This window comes from Helicoverpa armigera, chromosome 15 (genome assembly GCF_030705265.1).
Source record: "Helicoverpa armigera isolate CAAS_96S chromosome 15, ASM3070526v1, whole genome shotgun sequence".
NCBI lineage: Eukaryota > Metazoa > Arthropoda > Insecta > Lepidoptera > Noctuidae > Helicoverpa > Helicoverpa armigera.
Genome location: NC_087134.1, coordinates 7,420,502 through 7,438,751, shown reverse-complemented (window position 1 = coordinate 7,438,751; position 18,250 = coordinate 7,420,502). Strand labels below are relative to the sequence as shown.

The following is an 18,250-nucleotide window of genomic DNA, read 5'->3' as shown; positions in this document are numbered from 1 at the left end:
CCTGCCTGCAATTTATTGTGTGCTGTCCGACTGCGCTACGCAAAGGTAACGCGTTTATTGACATTTATTTCATTTCAGTCACCAACCCCTTGTGGCGTGGAGGCAGCGGACGTCGTTAAATACTTGAAGTATTACACAATTATATAAACCTATATAACTATTATATAGAAGTAAATGTTTTAAGCTATTACCAGCACAATAATACGTTTCTTATGAGCGAAATTATACAAATATAATCATCATACACTGTTTGTTTTATTTTCCTGAAGAGGTTGACACTGATCTGTTTATTCCCTTCAAAGAGTAATTATCATCATTTGCCTTTTCCCAACTATGTTGGTATCGACTTTCACTCTAACTGGATGCAGTTAAGCACCAGTGTTTTATGACTAGCGACTGCCTATCTCACCTCCTCAACCCAGTTAGCCGGGCAACGCTATACTTTTATATGACTCAGACTCTCTGCCTGAAAGATGAGATGAATAAGAAGGGAGTGAGTGTCAGTATGACGACTGACAGGGAAGAATGGAAGCGAAGACATATTGCACCGACCTTAAATAAAAATTGGGAAGAAGTTCTCAGACTTTCTGCGCTTGTACCTACCCAGTACCCCAGTCTCTCTATGTAATTACTGGTAGGTACCTAATCAGCTTCATTCAGTCAGCTACATTACATAGTTAGTTTGGAAGAGACTACGTGGATTGTGAACTAATTAGAAGTATACAGCCAAACTACAATAAGAGATATACAATACAATATTCCGAAGAATTACGTCAATACGACAATAGCATTTTTCATTTGTTTTTCTCTCATTCATTCACATTATCATTGTTTATTTTCCTCAAGTTCTTACTATTTGTTGATCAATAAATGCGTACATACTAATAGGATGTTTCTATTTAATAATTGCTTATAGGAATCTTGATTGACAATGCTATAGGAGATAATTTCTCATATCCTAGTAGATAATTGTAATTATTGTTCGAACGTACAGTTTTTATGTATTAACGTAATTCAATAATTATGTACTATCCCACGGTCAAGTGTCTCGTTACATAGAAAGCTAATATAAAACAGAGTTGTATCTGAAAGAAGTCATTCAGTGCCTAGATTCTGTAAAATATTATTCAAAATGTCTCGACTTGGGGTAAGTTTTCCTTTTACATTTAATTTTATATTATTTTAATTATTAGTAGCTGTGTGCCCGCGGTTTCTGGACTGGGAACTGCTGCCCATACCGGGATGAAAATAGCCTATGTTACTCGAGAAGAGTGTAGCATTCAAATAGTGAAATATTTTTTTATCGGTTTAGTAGTTTCAGAGCCGTTAAACACAAACAAGTAGGTAAACGTTACCTTCTTATTAAATAAGTATGGATAGATACTAAATAAGTTTTCGAAGAGTGAAATTCTCAACATTCACAAATTATTATTGTTGAAATTAATTTCATAACATATGTTCTGAAACTGAATAACAAAAAAATCTTGCGCCTGATCATTTTATAACACTACAAATACTCTTCTAAGAAACTCTTATGTGCCTTTGGAGTGAGTTGCTCTATTTGTTTCTAAGATACGCCAACTTTGCTGAAGTAAATCTTTCCTATGAATCATGACATAGAATCATGTACTTAGATTATTTATAATAATTGGCTAATGTATAGTGTTATGTATTATAACACATTACAATGGTATAGCAATGAGCAGTAAATAGCGCTTGATTTTGTGGCTAGAATGAACTAATAGAGAATTAGACGAGATATTACAAATAATACTTGTGACAAGAATACTACTTACATAGACCCATTGATTCATCTACCTTTTTAATCTAAACCTGATATATATATGATACCTTTTCACCAATTCTTCACATCTACAACACAGATGTTCGCTTGCCTGCTGATGCTGGTAGCATTAGCCATCTGTGCGGAGGTGCCAGCTAACATGAAGGGCCCCGAGCCGCCCAAGGAAGGAGGTCAGAAACTGGATGTACCCCGTCGTGACGCCCAGGTTCCCCCTCGCCCAGAACTGCCTCGTTCTGACGCCCCTCGCCCAGAAGGCAGGACCGGGACCGACCTTCCGAAAGGTGATAATCCCAAACCTGATGCTAAGGGAACTCCAGACGCGAAGAGTTAAAGCGTTCATCTTAACCCTGTAGTTAATAGATAGACCAAAGCACGCCAATGATTATTAAGTATTATTATTTTTTATTACTATGTATTTCATACATTAGTTGAGCATTAAAAAATCAGCTGCAGCTGCGAAATCTTGTTTTTCATTTTTTTATATTTCATTCAAAAGAACCACTTTAGTTATGTTCCGGTACATAACCTACTTTATGAAAAATCCCAATTACATAGATCAAAAGATGTATTCTGTCAGTCAGTATTGCCCTCTACTCAGAACTTACCTTCCCTAATACTTTGGAAGAATTTTGTTGGTATATGTCATTGTAAAAAAATAAAAATGAATAGGTATGTAATAGTTTATTTCTAATTACAATAGGAATTATTGATCTACAGATGTATAGGACTAATTGTCCTATATCCAAACACAAGATTTTAATAGTTGCGTTGTTGCTGATCATACATTGGTCTCCTATCCATAAAAGTTTCGCCATACCCTGGACCATACATTTGACCGCTTTGTGGCCTCTGTGAGGACCACGATGAACTGCTGGCTAGGCTGCTTTGGGCATAAGCAGACCCAGTGGCTCCATAAACAGATCCGGTTGGGCCATTAAAAGTACCAGCTGGGCCATAGGCTGGTGGTCGATAAGCAAAACCAGTTGGGTAATAGATGGGAACGGCTGAGCTAAAAGCAGAAAAGCCTGACCCATGAGCTGCACCGAATTGCCCGTAAGCATAAGTAATTGACGTCGGCCAAGACACATACATTTTGTTGCCCGCTACACCATACATTGGATTCGGGTTGTTGTAAACTGGGGCTCCAAGTGGTTGGTAAGGTGGTACATTATAACCGTAAGGTGTATTGTATGTAGCTACATTTGTTTTATCTGGCCGATTTTCTACATGTACACGATGTTCGAACGTGTCCGTTGCACCTGGTTTTGAAAAGTCTTGATTTTTGGGCGAGTTATCGACTGGTTTGATGGTCCCTCCTTCAAGAGGCGAAGTTTTGGCGGCGGGGTTTTCAGATTGCGGTCCAGGCCTTGGGTCAGTATATCCATAAGGTGATGGGGTAGTTAAATCTGTTTTATTATAAACGGGTAAATCTCCATTTGGAGTTCTGTGACTATCGCCATCTGTTGAATTATTTCCTTCAACATACTCATTGACAGTATGCTTGTATGTTGGTTTCTGGCCATCAATGGAAGAGTATTGATCATGTACGGTCTTTTCAGTGTACTTTTTATGAAAGCCGGTATTGTTTTGGTTGTCTAGTGGTTCGATGCTTAATCCATTCTTTTTGTCATACGTGCCGCTGAAGCCCCTGCTGTTATTCAAGTTGAACTCGTATCCCCAGCTTGATCTTTTGGTTTCCTCAAAAGTTGAGGGAAGACCTGAAATTGATTACAATACGTTAATATCTATAGGTACCAATACATACGTAGATTACAGTAGACAAATTTAAAAATTGTAATTAAGTAAGCATAAGTTGGGCACTGCTACACAAAACAACGCGGTGCTGCAACTCGCTACTTAGCTACATCTTACTACGAGCCTTCGCAAACGCTATATTTTAATTTCACTTTACAATGTTCAGGTCTTCATCAAGATTGCAAAGATAGTCTTTGCGTGGTCAGTCTGTTAGACATTATCAAAATAACTAAACAAGAGGTTAATAGGTATCGAATTAATACTCACAGTATGATCCTTCCACGATCACCAAAACCAGAGCAATGCATATCTGTAAATTAATATACAAGCTTTTTAGTTGCCTTAAACTTAATCCCTACTATCCTTACTTCCCTACTAATATTATAAATGAGAAAGTAACTCTGTCTGTCTGTCTGACCACAGTACCACTGAACTGATTTTAATAAAATTTGGTATAGAGATAGAGTTGACCTTGAGAAAGAACATAGGTTAGTTTTTATCCCGGACTTTTGAAGAATTCTTTTAATACATGAACATGATGAAATAAACGAAATTCTTTATGTACATAATAAAGTAATAATGGCGTCCACGGCCGATTTAGGCCACGGTGGCTGTTCTCATTTAAGGAGATCAGCCAGCTGCGCAGGACATATTATAGTGCACGAGCATTTGCGCAGACACAGGTGCACTCCCTTTACTCTCATAGCCCGATAGGCCGGCAATCCGACACGACTGGAAATAGATCAGGCGCAGGACCAACATTTACGTGCTCTCCGATGCATACGTGCTGCTTTGTGAAAGTTTAAGAAAATCCACAAAGCGATTTCGGCCCGACCCGGGAATCGAACCCGAGACCTCGAGCACAGCAGCCACGCTTGCGACCACCACTAGGCCAACGAGGCAGTCTACATAATAAAGAAAAATGTATTAATATACGCTCGATGCAGGCCAGAAAATGTTATCTTTATTTACATTTATTGAGCGACCAGTCTACAATCGAAAAGTCTCTATGGTCAGTGCTTAAAAATACATATTTCTCCTCCTTTCTTTTAGTTTTTGATACATGAATAAAAAGCCATTATGAAAACATTTAAGGTGCGTTTTGAATGCAGGCTGCCTACTGCAACTCTACCGACCGCACTAGACTACATTAACTCGACCGCAGCTGCAGTACTGTTTAACATGATACCGTTTTAGATCGGAGCGGCAGCAGCGCCTGTAGTGGATATCTGACAGCGTCAGCAGTTGCAGTCGGCAGCTAGCATTAATGCCTGTAGCACACCTCCGCTGCGAAACAACAACTGCGAAACCGCTGCGTGAGTTTCGCTGTGCAACAGTACTTCACTTACGCGAAACTATAATAGCGAAACAGAAGGAAACCGAAAACTAGAACAGTTGATTCCTATTTCGCTCATAAAAATTGTCGATTGCTACAGACGCGTCCGAGATACACGCGGAACTGCTCCAAAATGGCGGACAACGGGCGGAGATGTAGACGGCGCCTAAGCAAATGAGCGAAATCATGTTAGAAAGAGACAACGTCATAGTCAGTTTTGTACGTTAGAGCAGGGAATTTCGCTATTGTTTCGCCGCCCAACAACTCACAACTTACAGCGAAACTATGGCGGTTTCGCCCTTTGGGTTTCGCAGCGGAGGTGTGCTACAGGCATAAAACTTACCTTTAATCACTTATGTTTGGTATACATGTTTATATATAAACAGGTACATATACCCAGGTAACTATCTATTACATGTAGTAGGTACAGGGTGCACTAAAACTTAACATATTTTTTTATATCGTACAAAAATACTCACTTTCAACCTCATGGTAGCACTTTAAAAACACAATTTAATATCCAACGATTATTTAAGACTGAGCTCTTAAATATTATACAAAATATTTATACGAAAGTTTATCTTCTGTGTATGTATAATATGCCCTGACCTGTGATGATAATCGTTCATTTGTTATTTGAACATACTTATAATAGCCCAAGAGCCAGTGACTGCCAGACCTTCGTTATTTTATAAAGGCTGAAACTTTGTGTGTGCATCTGCCTTACAGTGGGTATAAACGATAGACTATTACGAAGTTTGACTGACGGTTGCTGTGGAAGATATTAAAAAAATACATTAGGTACCTACTTTGCATTTTTTTTACAGTCGTGTCCTTCCTTATATTAAAGATTACATCAATAAGGATCACTTTTTATATGACAGCAATCGTTGATTTCGTACAAGAGAAAAGACTTAGGACATCAAAGTCTGTTTAAAGATTAGGTCATATCTTTTCTCCCGCATGAAATAAACAATTGTTGGCATGAAAACGTGGTCTATAATGATGTCATTTTAATATAAACTAAGACATTACAGTAATAAGATAAAAGTTGGGATAGGTTAGATTATTTTTAAATATCTTCTAAAGCAACCGTCAGTCAAACTCCGTAATAGTCTTTCGTTCACACTTACTGTAAGGCAGATGCACACACAAAGTTTCAGCCTTTATAAAATATCGAAGGTCTGGCAGTCGCTGGCTCTCGATCTAATAGGGTTGGCCATTATGAATGTTCGTGCTGATAGGGTACCCCGATGTAGTTGAGTCTAAATACAGGTTGTTACAAAAGTAAAAGCGAAAGGGCATGCCCCTTTTGTAACACTCTATATGTTACATGACCCCTTTTTTAACAACCATTTGTGTCCTAATCAAATAAGCGTGGTTAAGCTGAATGTACGTATATAAATTAGAATCCAAGCCGTTGCTAGTCGTTTTTTAATCGCAATGAGTGAACAACTCGTGGCGAATGAGCTGCTGGCGTTCCTGCAGCAGAAGCTGGACGTGATGGACGAGGTGTCTACTGTGCAGATCTGCGCGACGAACTTCAGCGAGGATGACGTCGCTGCTGCAAAGCAGCTGCTGTACCGGTTGCTCAACAAAAGCGACCGGATGGTATCCCGACGGCGTGACGGGACTGCTAAAGGAGACCGATCCAGACGACGTGCCGACGTTTGTGGCCAAGGATCTGAATAAGCTTCCGCCCGTCACCTTAGACCACGTCGACGTTACGAGCCTGCTGCAAGACATCGTCTTTCTAACGGCAAGTGTTGCGGATGTACAGAAGAAGTTATATGCATCCCAAATTACAGTCGCCGATTTGCGCAGCGAACGTAACTGAGTCACCTGTGGGTGCATCGAACGTGAATCGGGTGCAAGTTTCGCGTCAGCAGTTTTGTCACCATCGCCGCTGTCAGCGCCGAACGCTGAGTCGGCACATTGCGCGCCTCGTGCGCCCCGCTGCCCCGCTCCCGTCCCTGCGGCTCCTCCGCTCGCCGCCGCTCGACCGCTCGATCAGCTGCTCGTTTCTGCAGCGTCGACGAAACATCAAAATGCAGCAACATTGATGCTACGAAGAAGCCCGTGCCCGTAAAGGGACAGAATCGGGCTGACGATGAGGGGTTCGTTACGGTGCAAAGGAGGCGCCGTCATCGAACCAACAAGAATCGTTGCGGCACGGCTCCTATTGAGCCAAACATCAAAATTCGTGCCGCCAAGCCGAACACCCCGGTGTACATCTCCCGCCTACACTACGCCACTAAGGCGGAGGACATCGTGGAGTACGTGCGTCAGAAGCTGAAGTACGCCCCGAGAGTGCAGCTGCTGGAGTCGCGCCATAACGCCAACTTCAAGGCGTTCGTGGTGCGCGAGTGCCGATGTGTTTCCTGCACCTCGTGTTGGACGAGAACTTCTGGCCACAGGACGTGGTGTTCCGTCGCTTCCGCGGACAAGTGCCACAGGACCGCAGTGACCGCACAGTGCATAAGTGAAGTGCTACGAACATAGTTTTAAGTTTTTATTTACTAACAATTTTGTAAAACATATGTATGCTAGTTTTAAGGGGCTATGGGCCTTTGATGCCTGACAATAAAGATGATTTGATTTGATTTGAATGTATCAGACTATTGGTAGGAAGGGACTTCCAATTACCAATTCCAATTAACTACATTATCTATTCAGAAGTAGAGTCCTGTGCCTGATTTTATTCTGGATATATCTGATATGAAATGAATAGAGCGATTCACTGTGTTCCCTCACACATTTGTGCAGCCAGAATTTTACCGACTGTCCAATACTTGAGAAAGGCTAGGACACACAAAATTAAATTTACAAACCCATGAATGTATCCCTAAAGCCTGGCGAGCTAATTAAGGCGCGGGCCCACCGCGGTGCACGGAGAGGCTACGCACGCGTAAGCTTCGCTTTTCAAGAAAATGAATATGTCAAATATGTCAAACAAATGAATACACGCAGCTAAAATGCGCCGCGTGCCCGTGCACAGTATGCGCCGCTCGCTGTGTGCCCGCGCCTTTCGGGCCTATACGCACTGTCGACTAGTCGCTGGTGACCGAGTCGCTAGCGACTGTGACTTTCATTAGTTTGAATAAGGTGTTACGCACGTGGTCGCCGGTTGTTGCCGTTGTTGTTTCTTTCGCCGAGGAACTGAGTCGCCGCCGACTAGTCGACAGTGCGTAATAGCCCGTAAGGCCACTGCCATGATCATTATCAGAACTCTTTTGTTTTTTATTTGTAAATCGGACTTCCCTCATTAGAATGGTGACGTACGAATAATAGTATCACTGTTTAGAGATAAAAGCGAGTAATGTTATAGAAATGTATGAAATCCGTTATGTGATTGTTAACCGAAATGTTTGTATCGTATTAACTACGGAAATGTAGTAATTTATAAAAGTGAAATGTGTGAAATTAAGCTCAATAGTCCACCATTTATGCAAGATTCGTTCTTTTGATTTCTAATATCCATTTATATTTGTGTCAATAATTCATGATGATGATGATGTCCTCCTAGACGTTTCCGTCGACGGCGTCGTCACAAATGGCGCAGTAAAGTTGCCCTTGCGCATTGTAAGTGTAGTTATAGAAGGGCTTAGGGCGGGATTTTTGGAGCTAGGGTTTGGCGTCTAGGGCTTCAAGACGCCACTGTTCAAAACCAAGTACGCTCTCAATAATTCATAAGAAGTAATATTTTGATAATTTATTTATTTACTCAAAACAATTACAGTACAGTTCTTCTTACAAAACTAGGCTGACAGATTACATATAATAAAGAGAAGTAGCATCTGTAGCCGAACTAGGCGTGAGCCTGTATCTCAGCTTACAGCGCGGTTCCCCTCAGGAACAGTTTATAGAGTACCTAAATTAGTAAGATACAGAAGGTTAGGAGCGATTAAAAATCGACATCTACTTTGGTTTGTGATAGCGAAATTGGTTTTATTTTTACCTCGTTGTACGAAATAACAAAATGATTAGGTACTGCGTACCTAAATACATTTCATAGGTACTAAAAAAACATCATTGAAAATAATTATGTGCAGCTACAAGAATAAAATATATAACACTAACTATTTTCCCGTGGTTTCACCCACCTACCGTGGGAATTACTGCCCTTATCGAAATAAAGTATAGCTTACGATACTCAGTAAAAGTGTAGATTTCCATCTGTGGGCAACTAGAATCAAACTTAGTTATATTTTTGACGTTCATAAGTGCTTGTAAAGGCCTAAATGAAATAAACTTTGACTTGGTGAAAGATTTTTTCAAATGGGATCAGTAGTTTCGAAGCCTTTAGGGTACAGATAAGAAAACAAAAAAAAGGTTCCTCTTTATTACACAAAACAATATTACAATTTGATACATATTATTATTTTTTACCTTTAATTTAACAGTGCTTAAACGACTTTCACAGATGGAGTAGTTGAAGGTATGACATTCGTTGAATACGGAGTACCATTAATTTGGTTCGGGTTCGTTGAATACGGAGTATTGTTAATTTGGTTTGGGTTCGTTGAATACGGAGTATTGTTAACTTGGTTTGGGTTCGTTGAATAAGGAGTATTGTTAACTTGGTTTGGGTTCGTTGAATAAGGAGTATTGTTAACTTGGTTTGGGTTCGTTGAATAAGGAGTACCATTTATTTGGTTTGGGTTCGCTGAATACGGGGAACTATTTATTTGGTTTGGGTTCGCTGAATACGGGGAACCATTTATTTGGTTTGGTGTACCATTCATTGAATACGGAGTACGATTAACTTGGTTTGGGTTCGTTGAATACTGGGAACCAATAAATTGGTTTGAGTTCGTTGAATAAGGAGTACCATGAATTTGGTTTGGGTTCGCTAAATACGGAGATCCATTAAATTGATTCGGTGTACCATTCGTGAAATACGGGGTAACATTCGTTGAAGACGGGGTGCCATAGTTTGAAGTCGGGCTGCCATACGGTGAACTCATGGCATTCGGTAAACCATTCTGGTATGAGTTATATGCAGGATGCTGTAAATAACTGTATTGTCCCTGGTACGAATTCCCTCGCCATATTCCATCATCCACAGGTCCATTATTCGGAGGGTACGAGGGGTGCCGATTGTAAGGATTATAACTACTTGAAGGATACTGGAGTGGCGCTACAGGAACATATACAGGTAGAATGTATGTACGAGGGTGTTTATCATTTCTTCCTATTGCTTTTAAAATTGCGTGGGTAAAGTGCGGCTTACCTGTGAATAAAAAAACAACATTTTTATGCTTGACATAAGTAATATAGTAGGTATTTTCGACATTTTAATATTAGCAAGTACATATTTATTGTTCTCTTTTGTTGTGAAGAAGAACATTTGTTTAATTTTATGGAAAGGTTATAGTCTAATAAAGTCAATTACTAAGTAACATGTTCTTTGTTTCTATTTATAAATATACAATTATTTATAAATGTAAAATAACTGAACAGTCCCGGGACTTGAGAGAAACATATTTATAAGTAAGACTTTTCATTCAGATAAGAAGTGGCTACCTCGAATCACCAGTGAAATTGTGAGAAATGGAAAAACATACTATCCGTTACATATTACAGCAAACTTATAGAAAAACTTACAATGATATTCTTCCAAAACCACCAATAGTAAAAAACTGCAAACCTGTAACAATTTATTATATTGAATCATGAAATCACAACACTTGAATAACGAGGACATTTGAACTTTAAATATTTTAGAATGGACATTTCTTTTGTCGGTTTGTACACCCTAAAGGCTCCGAAACTACTAAACCGATGAAAAAAAATCATTTCACTTTTGGGAGGCTACTCTATTAAAAAAATATAGCCAATACTTTATTCACGTGGATGAATTAATTAATAGTATCGGTACTCACCAACAACTTCATTTTATCAAAATCTTAAAAAAGGTACTTATATCTGAAACGACCTCTCGTACTTAAATATCAAATGAAACTATCACAGAATTTTTGCCAATCTTTTACTTATATGTGTATGTATGTTAGGGATAACCTAAAAACTGTGTGAGCGTGTAGTGCCAAATGATGCGGGGTTCCGTAGTTGGCGTATGCGATAATGTTCCAATATTATATTATTTTATTAAATAACTAGCTTCACCCGCAAAGTGTGTGCTAAGTATAGTTATCGGCACGGATATTGAGCTCTCGGCGGAAGAGTGGGGATCGCTTGGCGCACTGTACACATAAGGCAATAAACCAATAAATCGCTTCTGCGCAGGTGAAGGTCAGGGCTCAATATCCCTGCCGATGATTATATGAATGTGGAAGGTTGGAGAGAAAGAGGAAGACCTAAGAAAAGATGGATGGATTGCCTGAAAGATGACATGACTTGGAAGGGAGTGAGTGTCAGTATGACGGGTGACAGCAAAAATGGAACGGGAAGACATATTGCGCCGACCCCAAATAAAATTGGGAACATGCCAGGAGGAAGAGAAGAACTAGCTTCACCCGCGTTCCGAGATAACTGCTTTCCGTAGCCAGATGGTAACAAAAACTATCATTTGTCCTCCTCCCGGGTCTAAGCTTAGATCTAGCTAAGGTTCAGCCATTCTTGAGTTATAAAAAGTGTGGCTATAGCGGCCCACCCCGACTGTGACTGAGGTCTTTACATCTAATCTTCCTGGGCATTCACTCTAAGTATTGGCGAATGCCACATGAAACCTTTGCTTATAATAAGTAATGTTACAATTTATGTCGAAAAATAAATTTCAAACACGTGAATGTTCTTTAATATGGCTGTTTAATAAATAAAATCGTAGTATATATTAACTGTGTTTTGTATTTAACCACGGAACTCTAATGACCTGTATTTACATTGATAACCTCTTGATCACCAACCAACTGACTTTTTATCTGCGAATTAAAAATAATTGCAATCTCATAATAGTTTTTGTATTTGTTCTCTAAAACATTAGGCTTTGAAAGAACTATCAGACTAGCCTGTAGTAGTAGGTAATCCCAGTCTAGATAAAATGCGATTGAATTACCCAGAAAATTAACTAGAAATGTTTAATCTGACTTAATGTCTTAAAAGTTTCCATCAGCGGTCTCACAGGCTTCCTGAGGTAACTGTCTACTGCACCTGGATATAAGTTATTTCGACGTGGGAGTTGCATCATAATCTGTGCTTGCTACGTCATTTCGTAGCAGTGCTACGTCGTAGCACGATAACTGTGTAAACTTTAACTATCATTTGCATAAATTCTCAACTTTATTTATTTTTTCAGACATTATTACTGTGTACTTTTCACTTCATATTCCCAGAAAAAAACACATACTTAGAAGTGGTGAAGGGTGGGCGTTTTGACTGCTGTCTTTTAAGTACCTAGTCTTCAAAGTAGTTTTATTGTTTTGACAGTTTCAAACGTTTTTTCGACAATGTGGGACATACAAATTATGGTCGGTAGTACATAGACTGATAATGATTACCTACATATCACAAAGACAAATCGTGACGACATCGTATGCTGGGTTTTACCCCAAGATAATTATTTTAGGAGGAAGTGTCTTACTTATCGTTATTTTATTCATGTTATAATTAGATACTAGCTCCGCCAGCAATTTCGTCCGAGTCTTTAAGAAACTGGGAACTTGGTGTACTACTCGAATAAAAGTAACTCACAGCGCTTTTTACATAGAGATAGTTGCATCATTTTACTAAACTAACTAACGACATCAAAACCATAACCAGCCGTGAAATTGTCGTACATAGGTGATATCAGCGATTTGACAACTAAAAATAATTTGGTTATCGCTATAGCTAACCCGTTATATGTCGGAGCGCAGATGTACGCAAGACACAAATGATTTTCAATTGTTTTACAATTAGCGACATACAAGAGATGTCGCAACTCACTGTAAGAGTAGTAAGTTTTATAAACGAAGGGCTGCTTTGCTGCAAGCTACCAACTGAAGCTCATGAACTTACTCACGTACCCAGGAGTACTTTTTAGTGATACCAAAAGAAACAACTAAGAATGCATCAAGAACTGTATTGTTAAAAACAAATGTAAAAGTTTAATGTTTGAAATAATATTTTAAAATTTGACACAAGATTTTTTTTTAATAAGACAATCATAACATATTTGCCCCAGAATGAAGCAAGTTAACCCTCTTTGGTGTATTTTAATTTTGTGCTGAGTTTGGTGTGCCATTCGTTGGAGCCAGGGTGCCATTCGGTGAAATCAGGGTGCCGTTCGGTGAAACCCCTGTATCATTCATTGTAGATAGTGTACCTTTCGTTGTAGGCGGTTTCTCCGTCGAAGTCATGGTGCCATTTGTTGAAAGTGGGATGCCATTCGAAGAAGACCCTGTACTATTTGTTCTAGATGGAGTAGCATTCGTTGAAGACGGAGTAGCATTCGTTGAAGACGGAGTAGCATTCGTTGAAGACGGAGTGCTATTCGTTAAAGTCGCTGTGCCATTCGTGGCATTTGTCTGTACTGGCAGTGGCAACAGGTACTGGTAAACGTATGGGAATTGGTTTGCAGGAGCATAAGGATATTGGTTGCTACCGTATAGGAATTGGTTGACAGGTGCTCGGGGATACTGGTTGAAACCATATGGGGACTGGTTGTAACCATATAGGGGTTGGTTTACAGGTGCGTGTGGATATTGGTTGTAATCGTATAACGGTTGGTTTACAGGCGGATGCGGATACAAGTTGTAACTGTATAGAGGAGGGTACGCAGGAATATAGATAGTTGGTAGCGTAAACTGAGGTTTGCTTCCACGGTCCTGGAGCGCAGGTTTAAACAGTTTTCGCAAGTTTGTGTTAACTGAAACAAGTAAAACAAATGAATAAATTACATTTCTTACCTGGGTATTTTATGCTTCGAAAAGTGTGAAATATAGGTCCAATTATTTGATACCTACTACTTTTTTTTTCTTTTTAAGGATTCATTACTCTCGATCGTTTTGGTGTTCGCTTGATAGTGACAGATCTAGTTTTAATATAAATCTGGTTAAAAAAGGAACAAAATTAAAAAAAAAACAAATAATCTACTATTTTTTTTTCTTATATTTTTGAAATGTATAAAATTAAGCATAGATTCCCTCAGTTCATAAAGACTCAATCTGTACAGTACTAATATGAACTAAAATCGAATACTTACAGGAACATTGATATCCCTCAATAATCACCAACAACAGAAAACCGCACACCTGTAGCAATTGATTGTACACCATTATGTTAGGATCAAAAAACGATATTTATAATAGATACAACCGCATATTGCTATATTAATATCGTTTTTCGGTGGGCATCCGCGCATCCGCAAATGACCCCTCCCGTTGGGTACAGCATGAGTGTCAGAATCTTACTGGACCGCGGTAACTCTTTCAAACAATCCCGCAGCCCAGGCAGGCTAATCAGGTTACATTATCAATTCTATCCAAGAGCATAACTTAACTTATGTAAAGAACAACCATAATACACGATCTATGGCTGCTGGTAGATTTAATGTACCCAGAGGCACCAACTACTTTGGTGACAGAACATTAAAAAAGAGAATACCTTATCTATTGAATAGTCTGCCGGCAGACATAAGGAGTGAAACTAATATAAAAAAATTCAAGCGTAAATTAAAATTATATTATTTAGATATTATTTAAGTTTTATATTTGTAATTGCAAGTTCTTTGTCATTATCTGTATAGTATTTAGTTATAAGTAAATTTAATTGTTCTTAAAGATACTCACTGACCCCACAGTCAAACCATTACAACGGTTTTGTGGGGCTTAGCATATAAGATGGCTACCTTTGTGATATAAGATAAATAAATAAAAAAATAAAAAAAATTGTGACCCTGTACTTAAATGCAGGAACTGTATGTACAATGGTTTAACAATTGACCCATTGCGATATGACCAGAATAAAATATTTGATTACTTACCAACCACTTCATATTGACGAGACTCTGAGATGATGTTCTTGAATACGGAGATGTCTTGCTTACTGAGTACGAAATGACACTACTGCAGATTTTTGTCCTAACACCACTTTTATACTGTTCTCATGATCTGTGATAACCTCATTATATAACTCTGTGTTCTTATGTTTGTGTTGGTACTGTGTATATACCCTTTTTTAAGTATGCTGTATATGTAAATCTTTATTAACAGCCCTTTTTATTTTCCCCGTTCACATGTACTAACCACGCTTACTTAAGGTAGATTTCAGACTAATTATTGTTTAAAAAATAAACTAAAACTAAAAAGCACCAAAAAATTCATACCCATCGCTGTCGACTGGGAGCGTACCCAAGAGGCTGGCAGCATTACCTCGTTGGATACCAAGATCCTTTGTCCAAGGTAATAGCCAGCCTTTTGGTCACTTATTATTGTCCTCTTAGTACACCTAATGATTTTGTTTTCTTAGCCGATTGTCGGCTGCAGCGGCTGTTCTCATATTAAAAAGAGATCAACATATCCACAAGCATTTGCGCAGACACAAGTGCACTTCCTTTCCTCCACTCTCATATTATTATGACGATTGGACTAATTTAGAAGCTGCCTTTATTTGGCAACGCCCATTGCCATTTATTTGTTTTCATCAAAATCCATGCTTTCTACGACACCTCGTAGCAATAAAATGTAGCGTTGCTACGCCGTAGCATGATAAGCGGTGTGAACATAAATAGCTACCTAACATTATCTGTGTAGATTCTTCATATATGTCCCATTTGAGTAGGAACTTATTTAAAGATAAAAAAATCTTGATATTTATGTTTCAACTCAGTCTTAAATACTAAATTATAGTTTTGTTCAATATGTATTTGTGCAAAAAGTGATATCGAGATTGTTCACCTTTAGCTAATTGCCTACTTAAAGGGAGCTTTATTTTTCAACGGACTTTTAAATTCTCGTTTATTTAAGTACGCTTACGAAATAAGTTTAGGCATATGACATAAGAAAACATTTACGTCTATAATATTATAAATTCAAGTAGCCACCAAACACAAAATTATTATTCTTATCAACGGAACTTGGAATTCAGATAAGAACGAATTGAAGCACAATTTAGTCTAAACAAAAACTATCTAAGGGTCACGTTTACACAATAACTGATAAAATGATATATTATATACCTACTAGTCAACATCACATGCTGGGTTTACCCCAACACATATTTTTTGAGGAAGTTTCTTACTCTTTGATAAAGCAATCGGTGTTTTTATTAGAGACTATATAGCCAGCGGTTTCATTCACATCTTTCAAGAAATACCTACTTTAAATTAGATAGCTTACCCGGATAAAATTAGCCTACCGGTGGACGCATAGGTCAGTATTCCGATCGAATCTGATTCGGAAAAATTTACCTATAATCATGAAGAATCACTGTTTGGTCACATATACAACACTAGTGTATGTGTATGTGAAAATGAATGATAAAAAATCACAACAAAACTTTTGACAGGGCAAATTAAATATAGGTAGTCAACAGACCTGCAGACACACAAAGTTGTTTTGTCTCTGCCAGTGGTTATAGAAGTAATTTTTCTTCTTCACTTTGTAATATCTAGGACTAGGAGAACACCCTTAGTGATTACAAAAAGAAACAACGAAAAATATAAATGAAATATTTTATTATCACAGACATATAAAAATTGCAAGAAATCACATTTTGACACATCTCAATTAGTTTTAAATAATTAAAAAAAAAAACACAAAACATATTTGTTGCAGAATTAAGTGGTTTAATCTTCTCTGGTGCATTTGGAACTGCTTTCCATTGTCATATTTGATGGTTTGTTAGCTACAACACGCACGGAATAAATTGTGCCTTTCGTTAAAGTCGGTGTGCCATTCGTCAAAAACAGTATGCCATTCGTTAAAAACAGCGTACCGATGCCATTTTGGAGTAGTGGCTGAAAGAGTACCCGCACACTACAAACTTTTAATAGGCCCATAGCTTGATTGGGCACATAAACTAACATAAGAATGAATGGTTATATGCACATTATAGATATAGATAGATTTTCTTTAAAAACCGCCCGACCGACTGGTTCTCTGTGTCCGCAGTTCCCGGGTAGTCTAAGGAATCATATACTCGTGCTAATACCCCCTATACATTCCATAACCCATTTGCGGTTGCTGCTGATGTTGATACTGATATCCGAACGGATATTGGTTGTAACCATATGGCTGTTGGTTCATAGGAATATAGATAGGTTGTAGTACAGGCTGTGCGTCGCTGTCGTCATGGAATATTGCTTTAAATATGTCTGCCAAGCATGGTTTACCTGCAACAAATAACATTTTAAATTAACACATGATACTTCTTACTTTTAAGTACATAAACGTTTAGTGAAAGTCTCCTAAAAAGAAGAGAGCTTGAAGGGACTTCAAAAATAAAATATCGACTATTTCAAGCGTATTGGTACTTTTGTGTGTCCATTAGAAAAAGGATCTTGCTTGACTGACGGAGGACCAACAAAGTCATCTTACTTTTAATGAGTTATCACATTACTAGAATTATAATAACGAAATAAATATAAAGGACGTACTTGGTAGTCAAATAATCGAAACTTTTTATCTTACTTGAAGAAAAAAGAGAAAAAAAAAGAGTTGCGTAAGGGGTAAAAAATTTGTAAATAATGTAATATAGTAGTTATACTGTTTACGATCGGATACTTACATTGATATCCTTCGAAAATCACCAAGAGCAGGAAACAGCAAACCTGTAACAATTAATTTTATGCATTATTCTAACTACACACCTCGTAAAAAGCATGAATATAATAATGCGAAAATTGCATTATTATTTCTTTTCACATCAGCAATTTTGGCATTAAATAAGTGTTACCTAGAGGGGAGGAGAGGAGAAATAAAATCCACTATACAAAAATTGAATCAAAATGGAATAGACAAATTGAGCAATATTTTAACCGGCTGCTGGATTGTTCGATGCCGGGGCTGCGGGATTGGTCGAAAGAGTTACCGCGGCCCTGGTACATGAGAGGCCTACGACGGAACACGACGGGTTTTAGTCAGTAAGAGTCTGACACTCCCTCACCGCTGCTAACCCACAGCGGCAGGGATCATTTGATGATTTTTGACGTCGTTAAAAAAAAGATACTTGATTACTTACCAACCACTTCATATTGACGAAACTCTGAGATGATGTTCTTGAACACGGAGATGTCTTGCTTACTGAGTACGAAATGACACTACTGCAGATTTTTGTCCTAACACCACTTTTATATACTTCTCATGATCTGAGATAACCTCATTATCTCCTATCCAAGAACCAAACTTCCCGACGCATTTAAAACAAAATGGTTTTTACTTTTATTGAGTACCAGCCGTCTTCCCGCGATTTCACCC

General features: G+C 38.4%; 4 protein-coding genes and 1 long non-coding RNA gene across 47 annotated transcripts in view; 2 read left to right on the top strand and 3 right to left on the bottom strand.

Annotated features, from left to right (window-relative positions):
* LOC110382263 (putative uncharacterized protein DDB_G0283431) overlaps positions 1 to 18,250 on the top strand; it is a 32,194-nt gene that overhangs the window by 11,441 nt on the left and 2,503 nt on the right. For 39 of the 43 annotated variants that reach the window (XM_064038038.1, XM_064038018.1, XM_064038028.1 and 36 more), the window contains one exon: positions 79 to 244. The exons of the other annotated variants lie outside the window; for them this stretch is intronic. In XM_064038038.1, coding sequence (XP_063894108.1) covers positions 79 to 119 — 41 coding nt within the window. In that variant the 3' untranslated portion in view covers positions 120 to 244. Of the gene's footprint in view, positions 1 to 78; positions 245 to 18,250 lie in introns of those variants that run through there. 43 annotated transcript variants of the gene reach the window in all.
* Positions 1,002 to 2,265, top strand: LOC110382267 (uncharacterized). The gene is made up of 2 exons (XM_021342856.3): positions 1,002 to 1,147; positions 1,884 to 2,265. Exons 1-2 carry the CDS (start codon positions 1,133 to 1,135, stop codon positions 2,133 to 2,135), a joined length of 267 nt encoding a protein of 88 aa, XP_021198531.3. The 5' UTR covers positions 1,002 to 1,132; the 3' UTR covers positions 2,136 to 2,265.
* Positions 2,471 to 5,490, bottom strand: LOC110382261 (uncharacterized). Its single transcript, XM_021342799.3, has 3 exons — positions 5,375 to 5,490; positions 3,827 to 3,869; positions 2,471 to 3,522 (listed from the first exon to the last, which is right to left on the bottom strand). The coding sequence occupies exons 1-3, from the start codon at positions 5,384 to 5,386 to the stop codon at positions 2,561 to 2,563; spliced, it is 1,017 nt and encodes a 338-aa protein (XP_021198474.3). The 5' UTR covers positions 5,387 to 5,490; the 3' UTR covers positions 2,471 to 2,560.
* On the bottom strand, positions 9,128 to 10,866 carry LOC110382255 (uncharacterized). Its single transcript, XR_010277187.1, has 3 exons — positions 10,781 to 10,866; positions 10,503 to 10,545; positions 9,128 to 10,128 (listed from the first exon to the last, which is right to left on the bottom strand). It is a non-coding gene; the product is annotated as an uncharacterized LOC110382255 (long non-coding RNA).
* Positions 12,891 to 14,895, bottom strand: LOC126055509 (mucin-2). The gene is made up of 3 exons (XM_049844871.2): positions 14,818 to 14,895; positions 14,038 to 14,086; positions 12,891 to 13,701 (listed from the first exon to the last, which is right to left on the bottom strand). The coding sequence occupies exons 1-3, from the start codon at positions 14,827 to 14,829 to the stop codon at positions 13,049 to 13,051; spliced, it is 714 nt and encodes a 237-aa protein (XP_049700828.2). The 5' UTR covers positions 14,830 to 14,895; the 3' UTR covers positions 12,891 to 13,048.

Excerpts from the sequence above, each read along its gene's own strand:
- LOC110382261 (XM_021342799.3), bottom strand. Across the intron at positions 3,523-3,826 it reads GATCGTGGAAGGATCATACT|GTCTTCCCTCAACTTTTGAG; the intron begins GTGAGTATTAAT and ends AATCAATTTCAG.
- LOC126055509 (XM_049844871.2), bottom strand. Across the intron at positions 13,702-14,037 it reads TGAGGGATATCAATGTTCCT|TTAACACAAACTTGCGAAAA; the intron begins GTAAGTATTCGA and ends TACTTGTTTCAG.